The 14,625-nt window shown below is 59.4% G+C and overlaps 6 protein-coding genes across 6 annotated transcripts; 2 read left to right on the top strand and 4 right to left on the bottom strand.

The window, feature by feature from the left end:
• Positions 1-365: 365 nt before the first annotated feature.
• CcaverHIS019_0602210 (uncharacterized protein) lies at positions 366-2,199 on the top strand (the record flags this gene model as incomplete). The annotated part of the gene is made up of 4 exons (XM_060602654.1): positions 366-697; positions 747-1,257; positions 1,289-1,890; positions 1,959-2,199. The coding sequence occupies 4 exons, from the start codon at positions 366-368 to the stop codon at positions 2,197-2,199; spliced, it is 1,686 nt and encodes a 561-aa protein (XP_060459027.1).
• A 157-nt stretch (positions 2,200-2,356) lies between these two features.
• CcaverHIS019_0602200 (uncharacterized protein) lies at positions 2,357-3,452 on the bottom strand (the record flags this gene model as incomplete). The annotated part of the gene is made up of 2 exons (XM_060602653.1): positions 2,357-2,912; positions 3,070-3,452. 2 exons carry the CDS (start codon positions 3,450-3,452, stop codon positions 2,357-2,359), a joined length of 939 nt encoding a protein of 312 aa, XP_060459026.1.
• A 376-nt stretch (positions 3,453-3,828) lies between these two features.
• On the bottom strand, positions 3,829-4,659 carry CcaverHIS019_0602190 (uncharacterized protein; the record flags this gene model as incomplete). The annotated part of the gene is made up of 3 exons (XM_060602652.1): positions 3,829-3,875; positions 3,906-4,444; positions 4,484-4,659. The coding sequence occupies 3 exons, from the start codon at positions 4,657-4,659 to the stop codon at positions 3,829-3,831; spliced, it is 762 nt and encodes a 253-aa protein (XP_060459025.1).
• A 496-nt stretch (positions 4,660-5,155) lies between these two features.
• On the bottom strand, positions 5,156-6,512 carry CcaverHIS019_0602180 (uncharacterized protein; the record flags this gene model as incomplete). Its single annotated transcript, XM_060602651.1, has 2 exons — positions 5,156-5,717; positions 5,749-6,512. The coding sequence occupies 2 exons, from the start codon at positions 6,510-6,512 to the stop codon at positions 5,156-5,158; spliced, it is 1,326 nt and encodes a 441-aa protein (XP_060459024.1).
• A 294-nt stretch (positions 6,513-6,806) lies between these two features.
• On the bottom strand, positions 6,807-8,857 carry CcaverHIS019_0602170 (uncharacterized protein; the record flags this gene model as incomplete). Its single annotated transcript, XM_060602650.1, has 2 exons — positions 6,807-8,496; positions 8,532-8,857. The coding sequence occupies 2 exons, from the start codon at positions 8,855-8,857 to the stop codon at positions 6,807-6,809; spliced, it is 2,016 nt and encodes a 671-aa protein (XP_060459023.1).
• A 988-nt stretch (positions 8,858-9,845) lies between these two features.
• CcaverHIS019_0602160 (uncharacterized protein) lies at positions 9,846-13,778 on the top strand (the record flags this gene model as incomplete). The annotated part of the gene is made up of 14 exons (XM_060602649.1): positions 9,846-9,885; positions 9,920-9,946; positions 10,009-10,775; positions 10,809-10,887; positions 10,924-10,977; positions 11,013-11,182; positions 11,225-11,594; positions 11,630-11,752; positions 11,788-12,005; positions 12,066-12,764; positions 12,800-12,869; positions 12,918-13,169; positions 13,350-13,532; positions 13,663-13,778. The coding sequence occupies 14 exons, from the start codon at positions 9,846-9,848 to the stop codon at positions 13,776-13,778; spliced, it is 3,168 nt and encodes a 1,055-aa protein (XP_060459022.1).
• Positions 13,779-14,625: the final 847 nt, after the last annotated feature.

Genomic DNA, 14,625 nt, shown 5'->3' with positions numbered 1-14,625 from the left:
ACGCGGTCTTTTTGGGAGTCGGTCGGGGATCCGGGAAGTTGGCCCCTCCTCTTTATTGATGACATACTGAAACGTACCGCTCGCTGGCGGTATACGGTGAGGGTGAAGGCGGTGAGATTCAAGCATGTCTTCCCAGAGTTGTTTGACAATCTCTGCGCCGCGACGCGAGGTGTTTTAACCGGACCCCAACTTGTCATATGCCACCATGACGTTATCATCGGCAACCGGATAACGGGATCGGCTTTCGCATAAGCTGTTGGCTTGTTGCTGGTCACATATGCCCACTCTGTCTTAGACCCCCATATCCCCAAGAGTGCCAGTAATATCCTCTACCTCTCAATCGCCCATCCCGCCATCCATCCACAATGGAACTGGTACTCTACGAGAGCGACTACCCCGCGGTCTTCCTCCCCGCCATGTCCATCTTCCACTACCTCCTCCCCGACGGACCTGGCGTCTCCCCACTACCGCACTTCGATCCGTCACTCCCATGCGTCATCGACGCCGCGACGGGCCGGACTGTCTCAAGAGGGGAGATGGAGAACACGGCCCTCCGGCTCGGTCAAGGCCTCCGCGAGAGTGGGATGAAACGCGGCGATGTGGTCAATCTCTTCGCGCCGAATTCCATCGAGTTCGCTTTCGTGACTTGGGGTACTATCGCAGCGGGGTGTGCCATCACCCCGGCCAATGTTGCATAGTGAGCCTCCATCCCTGCTCACCCGGCTCCCGACCACCGCTCATCCTAGCGAACCCCACGAACTCGCGCACCAAGTCAACGACTCCGGCGCGTCATTCTTCTTCGTCGCGCCGTCCCAGCTCCCCGTCTTCGAGCGCGCGCGCCAGCTCTTCAAGAACCCCGTGCCTGATAACCGCATCGTCCTCTGCTGTGACGTGGGACCCGGTGCGCGCGGCACTGCACCGGACAAGTATCGCTCCCTACATGAACTGCTTGGGGCGCGGGCTCCCGCCGAGCGCTTCGAGACGGACCCCACCGCCACCGCATTCCTCTTCTACTCGTCCGGCACGACCGGCCTTCCGAAAGGCGTGGAGACGACACACTACAATCAGACGACGCAGATGCAGACCGCCGGCCCGCACCTGGAGCAGCTCACCACGCAGGACCGAATGCTCGGCTTCCTGCCCATGAGCCACATGTATGGCGCGATGATGTTCCTCCTCATCCCGCTGCGGTTCGGGTGCGCTTCGGTTCTGCTGCCACGCTTCGAGGAGATCGCCGTTTACAAGGCCATCCAAGAGGTAACACCAGATACGAGGAGCCTGACAGTAGTATAAGATCACGATCGGGGTTATCGTCCCCCCCGTTCTGGTGATTTGGGCCAGCTCGCCTCATTTCAAGAACTATGATCTCAGCTCACTCCGGTCGCTTCTTTCCGGCGCAGCCGTTCTTTCACCCGACCTCGCGCGGCGGCTGTCCAAGGTGATCCCGGTTCCTGTTTGCGAGGCCTACGGCATGACCGAGACGACCCCCGCCATCATTGTCAAGAACAACAAGCTGTCCACTACGGAGCGTATCGGGTGGGTTGGCCGCCTTCTCCCATCCTACCAGGTGCGGCTTGTACTTGAAGACGGCTCCGACGCGCCACTTGGTACCCCTGGCGAGCTGTGGGCGCGGGGACCCAACGTCATGAAGGGTTACAAGGGCCGGACAGGCGATATCCTGCCTGGCGGATGGTTCAGAACGGGAGACGTGATGGTTCGGGACAAACACGGCTGGTTCCGCGTTGTCGACAGAGTCAAGGAACTGATAAAGTACAAGGGCCTGCAGGTCGCGCCGGCCGAGCTGGAGGATCTGCTGCTTTCGCACCATTACATCATCGACGCGGGAGTTGTGGGCGTTGAGGACGAGAAGCAGGCGACGGAGTTGCCACGGTGAGTACGGAAAGAAGGACAGAGCCAGGAGAATCTCCTTTCGATTGTCCCACGTTCGCTGACCACAGTGCATACGTCGTGGTCGACCCCAAGAAGGCCGCGGAGCTGCAAACCGACCGCCACCGGCGCCGCTTCGCTCGCGAGGTCGTGGAGTGGGCGGCAAAGCGTTCTGCGCCACACAAGAAGTTGCGTGGTGGATTGGTCATCATCGACGTCATCCCAAAGAGCCCGAGCGGCAAGATCCTACGCCGGTTCCTGCGCGAGCGTGCTGCAGCGGAGTGGGCGAGTGAGGAGAAGGGCAAGTTGTAGGGAACGTTCGCAGCTGCACTTCTCAACGTCTTCTGTATCGTGATTCTTCTTACGATGGGTTCGTCTTCTTCGTCGCTATTGACACATGCCAGGCTCTCGACGACGCGCGCACGCTGCTAGAGTGCGGTTTGGCAAAGACCTTGACTCATCGGTCCGCCTAACTCCAATCCCCCAGGAGCAGGAGGTACTCCTTGAATCGGATCGCAAGCGCGCCATCCTCGTTATTCCCCTCCCCATACGCACGCGCCACGGCGAACAGGTACCTCTGGGGGACTGCCTCCCAGAAGCTGGCGCTCCAGTACCTCGGGTCCCACACGCTCTCGCCAACCTTGCCGCGGAGGCGATCGGTGAAGCTGCGAGTGGTCGTAGCGTTGGGCCATGTGTCCTGCCGGAACACGGTGAGGACGAGGTGGCACAGACTCACGTCGCCGGCGCAGGCGGCGACGACGAACGCCTCGGTCGGTCCGAGAAGCCTGCGGCGCACAGCGACCTCGAGGTGCGCACTGAGGTTGTTGAGGCAGCTCTCCATCTCCCACTTGAGAAGGAAGAGGGTGAGCTCCTTGAAGTGCGGCAGCGTCAGAGACACGGTGATGAGACCCTGCGAGACGTGCTGGAGCCAGAGACGGAGGACTGGGGCGGTCTCGTACGTGGAGTCGAGGAAGGTGATCTTGTGAATGCCGTTGTTGAGTGCGTGTGCGTCGCGGAAGACAGGGCTTGGTTTAGATGATGACAGGGGGGGGGGGGGGGTTTGACGGAGGGGGAAGCGCAAGGTACATGGTCTAAAATGATATTTGGAGCGTGACCCGGACGGAAGGGGGGCGCAGTAAGGAAGGTGGATGAAGATGGGTGAAGGAAGGTTGGTTGACTCACCTCGAGGCCAGCACAAGGTACGACGGCACGCGGAAGCGCACACCGTCCGCGCTGCGGATCTCAAAGTCGCCGTGTGTCCACTCGTCGTCGTCGACCACGCTCCCACTGGAGTCGGCCTCCGAATCTGTGACGGCCTCGGTGATGGTGGGCGGGTACGCCGCAGATGACGACTTAGGGAGGCCGCCGTCAGGCGAGTAGGAGGTGATGCGCCTGAAAGGGGATGGAGTGTTGAAGACGGGCAGAGGTTGAGGGGTTCGCGACGACCGCTTGCTGTACTTGCTGTACGTGAGGCGGGGAGGACTGGGGGGAGGAGATTCCATGTCAGAGTCGTCGTCTTCAAGGTGCGTGGAGGGCGTAGGGGTGGTGCGGAGGGAGAGCGGCATGGTAGTTGTTCAGTGCTGAGAGAGTCAAGGAAGGTAAAGGAGGTAGATTGGAGAATGAGAGACGAAGAGATGACAAAAGGTAACAATAGAAGGAAGAAGCTGATTTTGAGTCTGGTGTTGATGCGAGAAAGGTTGCTCATGGGTGATTGGACTCTGGACTGTGTATGCCCGTCACATCTGGGAGCGTGGGGATGATCGCCATGACGTGAATCATCCATGGACGTGCCCAAAGCCCTCCGTTTGGCGCCACCGCAAGAAATCGATGGAGGATGTCACCAACATCGATACAGAATGCTTGTACAGGAGAGTCTAACCAAACTCGCGAGTGTCTGAACTCAGTCTGTTTGTGATGGCAACTCACATCGACCGCGACACCTCATCCAGAATCCTTCTCGGTATGGTGGTGCACATGCAGCGCCATCGCTACCATCAGCCTTCCACACGACGACTCACAAGGAGACTTGGCGATGGCGAGAAACCGGGCGAACTCCCCAGCCAACCCTTCGACATCGGCAATACTCTCCACTCCTCCCATCTTAACGGTGCTCTCCCACGCGCGCTCCAGTGCCCTCAAGTACATGGGTGGCGTGACGAGGAATCTTGTAGGCCAATGGTCCGGGTCCCATACGCTCTTGCCTGGGGTTCCGGTCCCAATTCCCTGCGCCCAAAGATTGTGTGCCTCGATCCGCAAGACCAGGTCGCAGAGCGCTGCGTTATCCCCGAAGGCGGCGGTCTGGAAGGCCCATGGCGCCCACACCTTGCGGGAGCGGATGGCGGATTCGAGGGCGCTCCAGAAACGTGGGAGGAGAGAAGTAGCGCCCCATTTCGTTAGGAAGGCCAGGAGTTCGCGTAGGCCTATACATGAAGGGGGAATGGAGAGGGTGTGGGTGGCCAGAGAGAGGAACGCCTTGACGGTGGGTGCCTTCTCGATGACGGCGTCGGTTAGGATCGCAGTGCCGAGGTGAGCGTGGATGGCGGCGTGGAAGGCGGAGCTGTGGTCAGTCTGCGCGGCTTGCCTTCTCGGGCCTCACCTGTATTCAAGGCGGTGAGAATCGACAAGGAAGCGGACGGCGTCCGAGGAGATGATCTCGAAGTCGCCCTTCCTCCAGGTTGGGTCGTTGGTGATGCCCTCGTCGTCAGGGGAAGAGAGGGGTTGTTGGAGCGTTGGGAAGTAATGCTTCCAGTTCTTGGTCCTCTTGGTTGGCATGGCCGATAACCAGTGAAAGCAAGGTTGGGGAGGAGTGTATCAGGAGAATGGAGAAGATGAAAGGGAGACACCTTTAGTGTGATGAACATGCGACGAGCTTGAAGGCGCGTGCGGGGCGCACGGGCCGCTGCTACATCATTGCGAGTGGGTGACATCCCATTTCACTGAAGGACAACTAGTCCCAGATGGCGCAGCTCCTAGCCATCATTAACACTGTCACTGCAAGTCACATGCGGTAGGAGCTATACAGAATGGGCTTGTCGATGAGTGGAGCGAGATATCGTGCGAGGAGTAATCACGAGGTATCTGGAATCAGCTGCCAAGCCTCAAGCAAAGGGTGTCGAGTACAATCTCACCATAGGGCTGCACATCGGGCTGTCGGTTCGAGGCTTGTGCGTGAGATGCATGAGATGACGTCTGGGTGACCTGGGCTTTGCTATCAGTGGTGGAGAACATGACCTTGCCATTAGCACCGCGTCCCACGCCGACTGACCCTCTATCCTGCTGCCTTCAAGAACTTCTCGAACTCGTTGGCGAGGTGCGCCTCCAGGCCGCCCGTCTTGTTAATCGAGCCCCCGTATGCCCGTCCCAGCGCCCACATGTACTTCTGCGGCATGTCCTTCACAAGTGCATGCGGCCAGTGATACGCGTCGTACACGCTCGCCTTGTCCGTGCCGTTGGTGAGTGCGTTCCCGCTAGCCGCCCACGTCGTCAGCGGCCGCGCGCGGATGAGAGACACACACAGCGCCGCCTGTTCCCAGTGCGCTGCGACCTTGAACGTCCACATGCCGCAGTTGGCGGTATTGCGGTCGTTGGACAGGATGTACCACAGCGAGTTGCGGGTAGGCTCGGCCTCCCACTTCTTCGTGAAGTCGAGCAGGGCGAGGAGTTCGTTTGCACCTGAGCATGTGTTATATGCCGGCGTGTCAGCGAAGTGGCCGCTCGTGGCGAGCTGGAGAAAAAGGCGGAATGTCTTGGCGTTCTCGAAGTCTGGGTCGATCAGGGTCACTTTGCGCTCCGCGTCGGGGTTCAGGCCATACATGTCTCGGAAGACGGCGCTGGAGTTAGCAGCGTTTGGCGGAGGCTTACCTGGCGGAGTAGAGATGGAATGAGGGGACCAGGAAGCGCACGTTGTCGCTCGAGGTGACTTCAAAATCGCCGTTCTTCCACACGTCATCGTCAGTGATCTCCTCTTCATCGGCGCTTGGGGAATCTGGGGCCGATGCAGGGCTGACTGGCAGCCGGGCAGACGCTGGAACGACAACTGGCGGTGGCGACGGTAACGGAGCGACAATGGATGGCGGTGGTGGAGCAGCAGCGGGTGGCGATGGAGGAGCAGCAACGGGTGACGGCACTTGGGGTGGAGACACCTGCTGTGGCGGTGAGGGTTGTTGGGCAGGAGGCTGAGTGGGCAGTGGAGATACCGCCGGAAGGAGCGGGAGAGTAGGCAGCGCCCTATTGACGGGGCTGTGCTGGGTCACGCTCGGGGGTGCGGTAGGCTCGTCCGTCCTCGGGGCCGGTGGGTTGCTCGGCGGTGGGGTGATGGGGTTTGTCGTGGGCGGGTCGGGGACTGTCGTTGGTTCATCGGCAATTGTATGCGGCGGCGGCATGAAAACATAGGACCCGTTCCGTAGAACATAAGAATCGTTCGGTGGAACATAGGACTCGTGCCGTGGGACATGGAACTCGTTCCGGGAATCAAAGTAGTGCAACACGGGATGTTGCTGAGCAACCTGACGTAGAGGGTTGCCAGGTACAGGGATGGTGGGGGATCGGATCGTGTTCGAGTAGGGAGGGACAGGCTGTTCGTTGACTGAGCGGCGGCCGCCAGAGTTGTCGAACTGCCAGGGCATGGCGGATATGGCGGGTGGAGGGGTTGAGATGTTGGAGATGTTGAAGTGGCGGATGTGGTGGATGTGAGGCAAGCATCATCGTTGGCTACTCTGGAGTTGGTTGGATGACCTCACCCAAGGACCACTCATCTGTTTGGTCCAAAGTAATGCGGTGCCAAGCATTTATGCATCCCATTATGCAATTAGGCAATTAGGTAATTCCACAATAACAATCTCATCACGAGATCGGTTTACACAAAGCACATATGATTTATAGTTCATTGCCTAAGAAACATCGGCATGCACACATGGCGATCAACGCCTGACACTGTCCAGATCCCGCGCGCGGTCCACTAATCGTGTGAGGTACCGCATCGCGTCCTTCTGGTACCCCTGCCGGTCCATCCATTCCGTGACCTCATCGATATCCTCGGCGTCTCGCGGCAGGCGGCGCGTCTTGAGGTCAGCGACGCGGCGTTGGCTGATTGCCCTGCGGCGCTTGAGGTCAGCTTTCGCGCCAGCCGTGGCGTCGGACGCTGCGCTCAGCAGGCTGTCGCTGTCCGTCTCCACAGCGTCGTCCTTCGCCCGCAGCAGGTCGTGGTAGTACTGACGGACGTCGGTGTAAAGTCTGTGCTCCCAGTGGTGCAGCTCATGCCACAGGTTGGTACGTGTGAGGCAAGTTGCCCCAAGAGCGCCGATTTCGCGCAGGTCATCTGAATCACTGCTGTATTCCTTCCCGAGCTTCTTGTACTTCCGCCGTCGGCGGCGCTGGGCCGAGAGCTGTTCGGCACGTTCAATGTCGTACACATCCTCGTGCTTCTCGGGATGGTAGGGAGAACCGCGTAGCCACGCTTCGTGGCGACATGCCTGTTTGGAGCGGTTGCATGCTTCGCAGTGGTCCTCTTCCTCCTCGAGGCGCGCCTGTCTCCACTGCGGATACTTCTTGAGCACCTTGACGAACTCGGAGCGCCACAGCACGCTCGAAATGCTGCTCTTGATACCACTCATCTGGTCGCGCAAGTTGCGCAGGAAGCGACCATAATACTGGTCGTTCTTCCCATTCAATGGAAGGAGCGCGCCAGGCCCCTGTATGACGAGAACCAGGAGGTACCGGAACACGACTTTGAACTTGTACTCCGGTGTCTCGCGCTTGAATGTGAACGCTTCGAGGTCGACATGGTCGCGACCTCGACCCCGACCGCGCGGCACTGGTGCACCATCGATATCGTCGTCGCTCGCGATGAAGTCGCTCAGGTCGTCCTGGACATACTTCCACTGCGATGTCGACTTGCGATTCTTGCTCGGCCCAGCGCGTCTACGGCGCCGGTCGTTGTCAGTGTCGCTCGAGCTCTCCTCCTCGCTTGAACTCTCCGTTTTCGCGCCGAAGACCTTCCCACGTCGCTTCTTCTGGAGGCTACCCAGGCGCTCCTGGAATGCGTTCTTCTTAACCTTGCGCAGCCGCGACTTGGTCTTGAAGCGCTCAGGTTCGTCAAGCTCGATCTCGTCCAGTCCCTCGTCCTGGGTGTCGTCGTCAGAGTCGCGACGACGTTTTCGCCTTCGCTCTCCATCTTTCTCGCGTTTGCGTCGTAAGGCAACATCTGATTCCGAGTCCTCCAAATCGCGCCTGCGGCTTACTGTAGCTTTGCACCGGGGGAGCTCGCCCGAGTCGGAGTGGCGGCGTCGTTGCTTCCCCTTGCGTTTTCTGTGGGACACATCATCGTCCGTCGAGTCAGACTTAAGCGACCGCCTCGTCGTCTTCTTTGACGGTCTCGATTTGGCAGGCGTCGGGCCCCGCGTGCCCCCGTTCGAGACCGTAGAGCGCTTGAGCGCGGCATATAGGTCGTTGTCGATTTCATCCTCATCCTCCACGCTAGATTCCAACTGCAAGATGGCGGACCTGTCCCTCTGGACAGATGAAGCGACGTCGTCGTCGTTCGCCGCTGCCAAAGCAGCCGCAGCCTGCTTGTCTCGGAACTCGCGGATCATCTCCTGCGACGGTCTCAACCTATCATTAGTTCCCCAGCGGCTTGGGGGACTTACTTGGGTATGTAGACGCCAAGGAAGGTCGGTCCTGGTTTAGTCCTCTTGGCTGGGATGCTAGCTGGGGAAGGCTGACTTGACACTCGTCTGCTCGGGGCGGGTGACTCCCCCACGAACTCGACATCTGACCCCGAGTCGCGCATGATTTTTGTCACGCGCGTCGAGCGAACTGGTCGCGCCGACACCTCGTTGCTCTGGTTGTTGCGGGTGCGCGTACTGCGCTTGATAGGAGAGAAGATCTCAGCGACATCACCGTCGCTGCCCTTGCTGCGGTCCGAAATCTCGACGTAGCTTGGTGAGTTCGTGGAGCATCGCCCACGTGGCATCACTGTGGAAGGTTATTGATCTATTGAGAGGGTGTAAAAGTGGATGATAGTTGATGTGGACTGTTGATGGACAGAAGAAGTGAAATGTCATAAGAGGTGGGAATGGAATGAACCAGTTGAGGTCATAGGTGATCCTTGCAACACCAGGTGGAGGTCAGCGGAAGCATCTTCGTCAATGTTGAAGATTCAAGTGGGCCAAGCAGTAGCGTGGCAACCATCCATGCTTAATGCCAACTTTGCGGCCAAGCAAACTTGGAGCGGAAAGCTACAACTTGTTCCGCAAGTCGCATTGAGCGCAACAAGCATAATGACGCGTATGTCGGGCGTGTGGTTACTTTGGTGTTGGTGCGTCGGCGGCATGTGAGGGCGCAGGCACCTGGTGTGGTTGTTTGGTTCGCCCGTTGGGCCTCATGCCTTAATCCCAGACGCCTTGGTGGCGATGAGATGATCTCTTACCAACTTTGACCTGTGACCACGAGCTGTCACGTCAAGGACAGCTTCGGCTGTCTGGTTCGCCTGCGATGGCTTGTTCACGACGGGGCTCCGATGAACCGGCTCGCTCGCCCGTCCTCGCCTTTGTGGCTCAGGGCAACCACGCGACTCACCAACAAATTCCACGGCTGTGCGGAACGTTCCGTCGTCGCTCGTTTCTGTTAGCAAAGTCGTTGTGGCAACAATCAACAGTCGTGGGCAGCTGGGACTGTGTTTGAGTGCAGAGCGATGGACGTGGTAGGCTGTAGTTTGCCCATCAAGGCCAAGAACGGCCAAGAGGTCATATTCGTCATTCCTTGTTCACGTGACGTTGGGGTTTGTTTGGTGCCCCGCGTTTGGATGAGTGTCGGTCGGGGTTGTCCGATAATCTCGACCGCTGATCTGACGCCTGTCACACACACTGATACTTGTCCCCCCACAACTTTGTTGGCACTCGTCGTCATTCTCAGTCTCTATCTCTCTCCACCTGCCCACTACCCCTTCCATCATCCTCACCATGCAAGCCGTGGGCGCCGATTGTAGGCGCATCCGGCTCGGTACGTCCATTCCTTTGGCCTTGCTTATCCCCAGCTCCGGTGCGGCAGCTGGCCTTTGCAGGTAGGTGGTGCGAGATGTGAACAGGAACAGCGCATCGTGGGCTGCAACTGAACTGACCAAAGCAAAACGGAGCCTGCACCGCTCCTCGGTGCTTCACAACGAGGCTACCGAGCAAGCTCCTGGTATCCCATACCAGGACCTCACCGTCGGCATCCCGCGCGAGACATACCCTTCCGAGAACCGTGTGGCTGTGACGCCCGCCGGCGTCGCAACACTCCTCAAGAAGGGCTTTGGGCGCGTGCTCGTCCAACGCGGCTCTGGCGTGGGGGCCAACTTCCCCGACGATGCGTACGCCGCGGCTGGCGCCGTGATTGCCGACGAGATCAAGGCCGACATCACGCTCAAGGTGCGCCCGCCAACACTCGAGCAGGTCGCCGCGCTCTCCGCAGACTCGACACTCATCTCCTTCCTCTACCCAGCCGTGAACAAGGATCTCGTCGAGGGGCTGCGTAAGGGCGGAGTCAACTCATTCGCGATGGACGCGATCCCGCGCACATCGCGCGCCCAGACCTTTGACGCTCTGAGCTCGATGGCCAATACGGCCGGATACCGCGCCGTGCTAGAGGCAGGTAACGAGTTTGGGCGCTTCTTCACGGGTCAGGTGACTGCTGCCGGAAAGATTCCCCCTGCCAAGGTCCTTGTCATCGGCGGTGGTGTCGCCGGTTTGTCAGCCATTTCGACTGCGCGCCGCATGGGCGCCATCGTGCGTGGCTTCGACACGCGCCCCGTGGTTAAGGAGCAGGTCGAGTCGCTCGGCGCCGAGTTCCTTACGGTCGAGATCGATGAGGATGGCTCGGGTACCGGCGGATACGCAAAGGAGATGTCCAAGGTGAGTTATGGCGATCGGGATGACTGACAGAAGGCTTTCCTCGACGCTGAAATGGCCCTGTTCCTCCAGCAGGCTCGGGATGTTGACATCATCATCACCACTGCTCTGATCCGTGCGTTCGTCTTTGTGCATCGAAACTGATCCTCAGCGGGGCGGCCAGCTCCCAAGCTTCTCTTCGAGAACCATGTCGGGGCTATGAAGCGTGAGACCATGAGGTTACGCTGTCGCTAACAGCAGCTGGGTCGGTCATCGTCGATCTCGCCGGCGAGACTGGCGGTAACTGTGTGCTCACCAAGCCAGGCGAGAAGGTCGTGACTCCCAATGGCGTGACCATCCTCGGCTACACCGACCTCCCATCGCGTCTCCCGACCCAGTCCTCAACCCTCTACTCAAACAACATCACCAAGGTATGCATAGCTGGCCACTCACTAGGTGACAGCTGACACCAGTTCCTCCTGGAGATCGGCGGCGAGGGCCGCTTCAACGTCAACCTTAAGGATGAAGTTGTGCGCGGCGCCCTCGTCACGTACAACAAGGAGGTAATGTGGCCTGCGCCGCAGTCGACAACCGCCCCCGCCGCGGCCGTTGCTCCGAAAAAGCCCGCGCCCAGGGTTGAAGAGCCCAAGATCGAGAAAACGCCGTGGCAGAAGGCTGTGAGCACCGTCGGTATGACGACGGGCGCGGTCGGCGGCACACTCGCCCTCGGCAAGCTCACTGGTCCGGCGTTCATGCTTAACTTCAACACCTTCGGTCTGGCCGGCCTTGTCGGCTTCAACGCGGTCTGGAATGTCACCCCGGCTCTTCACTCTCCCCTCATGTGTGCGTTGAGGCCATGTACCTCCTCTGACAACTAGCTGTTACCAACGCTCTTTCCGGTCTTGTCGGTGTCGGTGGCCTCTACGCCATCGGCGGCGGCTACGTCCCGACCACGTTCCCCGAGTACCTTGGCGCGGCGTCCGTCCTCCTGGCTAACCTGAGTAAATCTTGCCCCGCCGTCCTTGGTTAACGGTAGACATCTTCGGCGGTTTCCTGACCACCAAGCGCATGCTCGACCTGTTCCGCCGTCCTGGTGACCCACCAGACTACGCGTGGCTTTACGGTGTGCCGGCGGTACTCTTTGCGGCGGGTATTCTGTGGGCTTGGCAGTCGGGTCAGGACGGCCTCGTGCAGGCCGGCTACACCATTGCGACGTTCCTCAGCATTGGTGCTCTGACTGGTCTCAGCTCGCAGGTGAGTGAACCATGATGGCGTGTCATTGGCACTCCGGCCATCTGTTCCACCTGACACCAGGCTACTGCCCGCCTTGGTAACTCTCTCGGCATCCTGGGCGTCTTCGTCGGCATGCTCACTGCGGTCCTCGCCGTCGGCTTCACCAAGGAGCAGCTCATGCAGGTTGGCATGCTCACCGCCATTGGTGGCGGCGCAGGCCTCGCCATTGGCCGCCGTGTCTCTCCCATGGCTCTTCCCCAGACTGTCGCGGCGTTGCATTCGGTGGTCGGTCTCGCGGCCGTCATGACCTCCGCAGCTGTCGTGCTGCAGGGAAGCGAGCACGCGTCAACCACCCTGGGCCTCACTGCCGCCTACCTCGGCGTCCTGATTGGTGGCATCACCTTCACCGGCTCGATCGTCGCGTACGCCAAGCTCGCTGGACGGATGGGCTCGAAGCCCATGATTCTCCCCGGTCGCCATATCATGAACGCCGGTATCATTGGCACCAACCTCGCAGCGATGGGCACCTTTGTTACCATGGGCGCGGGCGTGCCCGCTATCGCAGCCGGCTGCCTGTTGGGCAACACCTTCCTCAGCTTCCTGCAGGGCTGGACAACCTCGGCAGCGATCGGTGGCGCTGACATGCCCGTCCTCGTCACCGTTCTGAACGCGTACTCTGGATTCGCCCTCGTCGCCGAGGGCTTCATGCTCGACAACATGCTCCTCACGTCTGTCGGCTCGCTGATTGGCGCGTCCGGCTCCATCCTGTCGTACATCATGGTGAGCTCACATATAGGAGGTGTAGCTGACGATAGTGTAAGGCGATGAACCGCTCGCTGGCCAACGTCATCTTCGGCGGCATCGGAACCACGACGTCCACGACCGGTGCGTAACTTGCCGAGCTGTGTGTTCGTTGGACATAGCTGATCTTAGACACGACCAAGGGCCTGACGGTCTCCAAGACCACGATTGAGGACACTGTCGAGGCGCTGAAGGACTCAGACAGCGTGGTCATCGTCCCCGGCTACGGCATGGCTGTCGCCAAGGCGCAGTACTCGATCGCCGAGATGGTGAATGAGCTTCGCGCCGCTGGCAAGGAAGTGCGCTTCGGCATCCACCCCGTTGCGGGCCGTATGCCGGGCCAGTGTAACGTGCTCCTCGCCGAGGCGGGTGTCCCCTACGACAGTGAGTTGATGGTGACTGACGCTCCTCTGGCGCGCTCAAGCCTGCTGATGCCTCGCTTACCATCCTCTGTCACTCTCTGAATAGAAGCATGGGTCGGAGAGCTTGGAGAGCGGTTGCGCGCCGTTGTCTTGTGCCGTCGGCCCTAGACGCGTGGCGTTCGAGGCAGGGTGCTGACAGCAGTCGTGCTCGAGATGGATGAGATTAATGACGACTTTGGAGACGTCGACACGGTCCTTGTGATCGGCGCCAACGACACGGTCAACCCCATTGCCCTCGAGCCCGACTCGCCTATCGCAGGCATGCCAGTGCTGCAGGTGTGGAACGCGAAGAACGTTGTCGTGATGAAACGCGGGATGAGTGCGGGTGAGTAAAGTGCATGAGTACCGCCGTCCAAGGAACCGAGCCTCTTCTGGAGAGGAACCAAACGCCGGCGGCTCACCCGGGTGTGCCTGGTGACACGCCTCTTGCCCTGCCTAGACACAGCTGAACCCAGGCTACGCCGAGGTGCCCAACCCGCTCTTCTATTACCCGAACACGAAGATGCTCTTCGGCGACGCCAAGGGTACGTGCGAGGGGCTGGCCAGCGGGCTCAAGGAGAAGAAGGAGTAAAACAAGACGGGAAACGGGTGGGACGATCGCGTTCAGACAGTACAGTAGAGTCCCAGCTCATAGAGTGTGTATCCAAAAGCCAGTCAGTTGCTCGCGTCGCGTCCCATTTGAATGTGACATGGCGATGCCAATTCGGCAAAAACCGGATTCTTGACTTGGGCCAGACTCCGGAAATGACGGACATGGCGGGGTAAGGGACTAAAGGGCTGTTTCGTACTGCCCTCATTGACGGCTAATAAGCTTCAAGTCACGATTGTAGCTGGTGCTGTGGGATTTGGGATTTACCTCGAGGACGATTCAAGGGCTTAACCGGTCGTGCCGGTCGTGAGCCCTCAACTCGACGTGGCAAAGAGCACTATATCTCGCTGTCTATGATACTTGTAACAGCCACTCCCACCGGTACGCTGGGAGTTCCGATGTAGGGTTGTGGTGAATATATACTATTCCATGATATTGCTCTGGAATATTGTCAATAATACAACAAAACTCCACTGTTTTAGTAGTCCGAATCCAGACATCCAAGCCACCGTGCAATATCGTACTCTCCAGTATGCAGAGTCCGGTGTACCCTCACGGGCACTTGTTGTCGGACGTCGCCATTCCGCCACAACCGAAACGACGCAAGTACGTTTACTAACACTGCTTCCGTGGTGCCTGGAAACACATTCAATTCGGGTTCCTGACCGACTTGGCTGTCCTCATTGACCAACTGGGTGCACGTGCCGGGCACCCGGAGAAAGGGCGTGGGTCGTGGACAGGAATGCTGAACCAATTCACTACGACGACGGGTCGTTCTTTGATTGCGACGGGTCGTTCCTCAGTAACGAGGACTCGTCACAGTCGCGTG

This window comes from Cutaneotrichosporon cavernicola (assembly GCF_030864355.1).
Source record: "Cutaneotrichosporon cavernicola HIS019 DNA, chromosome: 6".
In the NCBI taxonomy this organism is placed as follows: Eukaryota; Fungi; Basidiomycota; class Tremellomycetes; order Trichosporonales; family Trichosporonaceae; genus Cutaneotrichosporon; species Cutaneotrichosporon cavernicola.
The sequence above is the reverse complement of the archived record's forward strand: the minus strand, read 5'-3'. Positions and strand labels throughout refer to the sequence as shown.